General features: G+C 37.0%; 1 protein-coding gene across 1 annotated transcript in view; it reads left to right on the plus strand.

Moving 5' to 3' along the window:
• Nucleotides 1–688: 688 nt before the first annotated feature.
• NRN1 (neuritin 1) overlaps nt 689–5,313 on the plus strand; it is a 12,330-nt gene continuing 7,705 nt past the window's right edge. The window contains exons 1-2 of the mRNA XM_072411757.1: nt 689–882; nt 4,968–5,112. Of these exons, the coding sequence (XP_072267858.1) occupies nt 828–882; nt 4,968–5,112 (200 nt within the window). The 5' untranslated portion in view covers nt 689–827. The remainder of the gene's footprint in view (nt 883–4,967; nt 5,113–5,313) is intronic.

The following is a 5,313-nucleotide window of genomic DNA, read 5'->3' on the forward strand; positions in this document are numbered from 1 at the left end:
ATAGATAGATAGATAGATAGATAGATAGATAGATAGATGAATAGATAAATAATAGATAATAGATAGATAGATAGATAGATAGATAGATAGACGAATAGATAAATAATAGATAGATAGATAGATAGATAGATAGATAGATAGATAGATATAGAATATATATTAGATAGATAGATAGATAGATAGATAGATAGACGAATAGATAAATAATAGATAGATAGATAGATAGATAGATAGAGTTACAGATACAGTTATGAAGACCCCAGGCACTATTTGCAGTAAATGGTAAGAATAATATCAGATGGAATAGAAGAAATAAAGTAATATATGAAGATGCCCATTAAAGCATAGTGCATTACTATGTGCCTGTGCCATGCTGCCACCATCCTGGGCACACATGGGAGTATATCCATATTACATGTAGAGTGATGCCATCCTCCCCCGAGGAGGGCGGGCTAGTAGTGTGCCAGGGAGATGCAGGGTGCTTACCCTGGCAGCACATTAATGAGGGCAAATGTGGATAATCCCAGCCTGTGATGACTAGAAATGGTTCTCCTCTTCCAAGGAACATATAAAAGCAACTGGTGCATCGCCAGCCTCCAGACGTCAGGTCCAGGCAGGGGGGCTGGGCGGGGGCTGCGCTGCTCCTTCCTCCAAATGCTGTCACCCATCCCAGGCTCTTCCCTTCTCTTCCTTTCCCTTCTCTCTTCGGCTCTGCAAAGTCTCAGCTGTGAGACTCTCATTGCAATGCCTAGTTTTCAATCCCCACCCAGGATTTCCCAAGTAACACATTAAGATCTACTATCTCCAATGGTTTTATTCAATGTAGGATGGGAGTTAATCTGAACGCAAGATATATTCTACTGGTCCTTGCTGTGCAGCTAGGTAAGTGGCTTCCAAATTCTACTTGTCAGATGTTCCAATCTCCATCAGATCTATAATGACCTAACAATTCAATCGAACCATCAATCCTATGAAAACCAAACTGTGATTTCATAATATGCAGAATAGAGATATGAAACAGATCTATAGGTTGTACTTGTATCTGTGCCCTCTAAATAGCCAAGATTTGTGCTGGAAATCATACAATAATCATACAATAATCTTACTGTTCTAACTGGGCATCGATGTTTAAGACATGATTACAATTGCTTTAAATTTGTAGTAATGTAAAAGAAAAAAAATCAAGCAGATGCAGCTGATGGAGACAAAAAGCCGCATCTAAAATTCTAATGCATCGAAAAATGTATCTGGTTTTTGTCAAAATTCAAGAAATTGTGATGGTTTGTTCTAAATCCATGTCTACCTATTTAGTGAAAAACCCTGCAAAATAACCTGCTAGTTCGGAGAGGACAGAATGGAAATATTGCGAATATATATATGTATTAATGTGCATGATCTCTGTATATTTGTCCCGATTTTTTATATATATATATATATATATATATATATATATATATATATATATCTTGTGCACGATCTAATTTTCCTAATGATATATATGAATATTTGCATATAGAAACAATTTATATATTCTGTATATTATGTCGGAAATGTTGCAGACAAAAAAGAAATAGTTTTACACAGATAATATAGGTTGCACAGTATTTCCTATGCTTGCACGATAAATTCCCCTGTGTAATAAATTGTACAGTTTTTAGTATTTTGCTGGCTTTGAGCTCGTTTGCTGGGTCTGTATATTTGCTGGCCGGGTACAGTCAATGATAGGATCTATAGAGAGTGCCTGTGGCATATCACACATTGCCCAGATGACTGCGACATGGGCTTCTGGAAAGTCCTTTGACTTGGCAAGTCTCTCCTGTAAAGATGTGAAAAATGGGCCCCAGTGACAGCAGCTCTCACACCTTGTACAATTCAATCATTCTTCTTGGACAGGCTTTGGTCCTTCATATCCAAGTGATGAAAAGGAAAAGAAATTTTTCAATTAGCACATCCAGTATAAAGCAAAAAAAAATGTATACAAATGAAGATATATCATTACTACAGGCTTGGTGCTTAACAACCTTCAGCCTGCCAGAATAATCCCAACTAATGAAGCCTGGGACAATAAGTGAGAAAAAGAGCTGCTTTATTAAGTGTGGAGAGCTGATGAAGGCTGAAAGGGAGATGGGAGCTCCCCTGGTTGTTAGCCTGATCTCTTCCATCTTGCACCCTTGTGACTTTCATCTGAGCTTTTCAAATTGACTTTCCACCAGTAATGACATTAGCAGCTATACATGCAGCCATCAACACATTGCTGAACGCTTGTTAATTGCAGGGAAATGAGCATTGCTTACATCTTGTCCACAGCATTCTCCTAATACCCAAGCTTTCTGTATAGGTGCCCCTTTACCGCATATTAAAATGCCATGGCTTGCTTTTATTCCTGAAACAGCATCTAAAATACCCACACATTCTTGCTATCATTATTATGTATTTCTGTTTTTTTGGCAAACTATAAATGATCCATTGTAAATGTAGCTTGTACAATGTGAACACAATCACAAACAATGTATCATTTAAATGCACATTTTTTGATACAAAGAATCAATGTGTAAATTGTCCTGTAAAATTGCTATTTTTGTAGAAATTATTTAGGTCTGGTGGTGAATGATGTATTTAGGATTATAATTGTATAAAACATTTTTGTGGATAGTTTTGGAATAAATTATGTTATTTTAGTTATATTTTAATTTTCTACAACATCTGCTGCTTAACATGGTGAATGAATGATAGATCGATGTAACCGTGTTCCCATTCAGTGTTAATATTCACTGTAGAGTTGTTTTCTAGTATGCAGCATTAATGTGTTCTATTGATCCTTTATGATAGTTCTTTAAATCTTTAATAGAAGTGTGGCACAAATGTACAGGAAATAGTTTACACATAGCAAGACCATTTAGTAATGACTAGGCTGTACCTCTCCAGCAACTAAACCACATACAGATCATGTATAAATATTCTGCTTGTCAGGTTGCAGGGTCATTTCCTATCATGTATAAAAAAAGGATACCAGGTCTCCTTTCCTAGAAACCCCTTGGCTGGCATAGATAGCAAATGCCAATATGGTTCTTTTACCTGCAAAGTGTTTGGGTGCAGCTGATCAATTTGAATCTGCAGTAACCCATTTTATCTGGTTGTTTAAAATGGCCTTTAGGAACAAAAATATTTTATTCTGTGTGATAATGGCTGAAATTCTGTGTACTATTATTTTGTCCTCTTCTTGCACGCATGCGCAGTGCTGACGTGTTGATTTTGTTTGATAAATCATTGCACTGGTAATCCTCCATCATGATGTAGGAGCATTTGGTGTTTATCTAGATTGTTTGTTTGTGTTGTCCACATTCAAGGACTGTTGATTTGTTGGTCTGGGCTGCTGTTATCCTCAATGCAGGGTGCTATCATCAACACATTCATTGTCAAATACTATGATGGAGGTTGAGTGATGGCTTTGGGTAGACTTCAAGAAACCAAGCAATGGATGAGGGAGGGGCTGTAGTTTTCTTTCTGCAATTCACGTGTAGTAAGGAGATGTCACCTTCACCCTGAAATCTACTATAGCCATGGCTTATTAAACATCTGACTTTTACCATGACATTTAATAAGGTCATACAGCCAACACCTCCACCATTAAGACATTGATGATGGTGGCATGGTCGATGCACAATTGAGTAGCCAGATCTGCTGTTTTTATTGACTGATCAAATGCATGCAATTTGTGGCAGCATTTATGGGCAATAATTGCTGATAAATGAGCAATTTGCACATATTCCCTGGCACCATGTACTTTATTATGAACATTTAGCATCTACAAAGCTTTTAGATCCATCTATGGTTCGGACCGTGCCCAAAATGACCATAGTAGTTTGCTTCTCCATACAGAGTGCTGTGTTTTTAAATGAGCTAGTCTGCTAAAGCAGACGATGAAAGGAGTAAGGGTAATGTGTGCATGCATTTTTAATGAAAAGCTGCCTGGCTGCATTTGTTAGAGGAAATGGAAAAAATATGGATTTTAATGCATTGTGCCTTTGTGCTCTGTACAGGAAAACATGACTCCATCAGCTCACAGGTCTATAGTGTATAGGTGTGCATGTGTCTGATGCTAAATAAAGACACAATTTGGATGACCTAGAATTTGATATATAACAGAGGAAGACACAAATCCCCCTTCTTTACATATACACATAGGAATACCAGGGCACAGATCTGAAAGAGCACCCCTCCCCTCCTTCCATTAGCATCAGCTCACTATAGTCTGTGCACACTGCAGTATCTGCTGCTGTATAACCGAACTCTGGGTCCAGTCCAATGGAATATTATTATGGTGCAGCAATATCTCTCACTATCTCTTAATACAATACTCTGTAAAGTGCAACTTGGGAGATATAACACCATCTAAGAAATATTTTGTACAGCACATTTAATTGTTCCTCTGTTAATGGGTATTTAATGTTGATGACTGTGCTAAATTCATTTTTGAATTGTCGGAAAAATATTTTATATCTAATTTAAATAGACCAGGAGAATCTTACTGAATATCATTATCCATAATTAATGTGAAAGTCATTTAAGTTTTCAGGATTATGGTTTTCATTCTGGAGAGTATTTTACTTTTCTAAGTATAATTTTGCACGGGGTACAATGCTATATATGCTTTCATGCACATTTTAGGTATATTTTTGTTTTGTCTAGTCATTAATCTGCTAGTCGGATTTGGGGTTTATTTGAATTGCTACAATTTTATTGACTTGTATAGTAATAAAGATAATTGACAATATTAAAAAATAGACAGTTACCAAAGATTATTGGCTGGGAAGAAAATAGAAGTTCTTATAAATTGTTATGGAACATTTATTTGAGCAGTAGTGCTATGTAAGGTATATGTGATTGGGGTATGTGGAGGGCTCAGTGCTGTGACTGTGAAGCCCTTGGAGCTGTCCTCCTGATGTGGTGCTGATCTCTCTTCCCAGCTTACCTGGTGCAGGCGGTAAAGGCAGCAGGCAAGTGTGATGGGGTCTTCAGGGGCTTCTCAGAGTGCATGGTCAAGATGGGCGATCAGATCGACGCCTACTCGCAGGGCGTGGACGAAGAGAAAAACCTCAACACCATTTGCTCGTAAGTATTTAGGTTTTTCTGGTGATTGACAGATGAATGACATCCTTATCTTGCCATTCATGTCAACATTTGTATCAGCACTGCCTCCAATACAACTCCCTGCTACAAAAAAGTAAAAAAAAATATATATATATATTCTCAAATTTCACACACACACACATATATATATATATATATATATATATATATATATATATACAT

Source organism: Pyxicephalus adspersus, chromosome 5 (assembly GCF_032062135.1).
Source record: "Pyxicephalus adspersus chromosome 5, UCB_Pads_2.0, whole genome shotgun sequence".
Taxonomy (NCBI): Eukaryota; Metazoa; Chordata; class Amphibia; order Anura; family Pyxicephalidae; genus Pyxicephalus; species Pyxicephalus adspersus.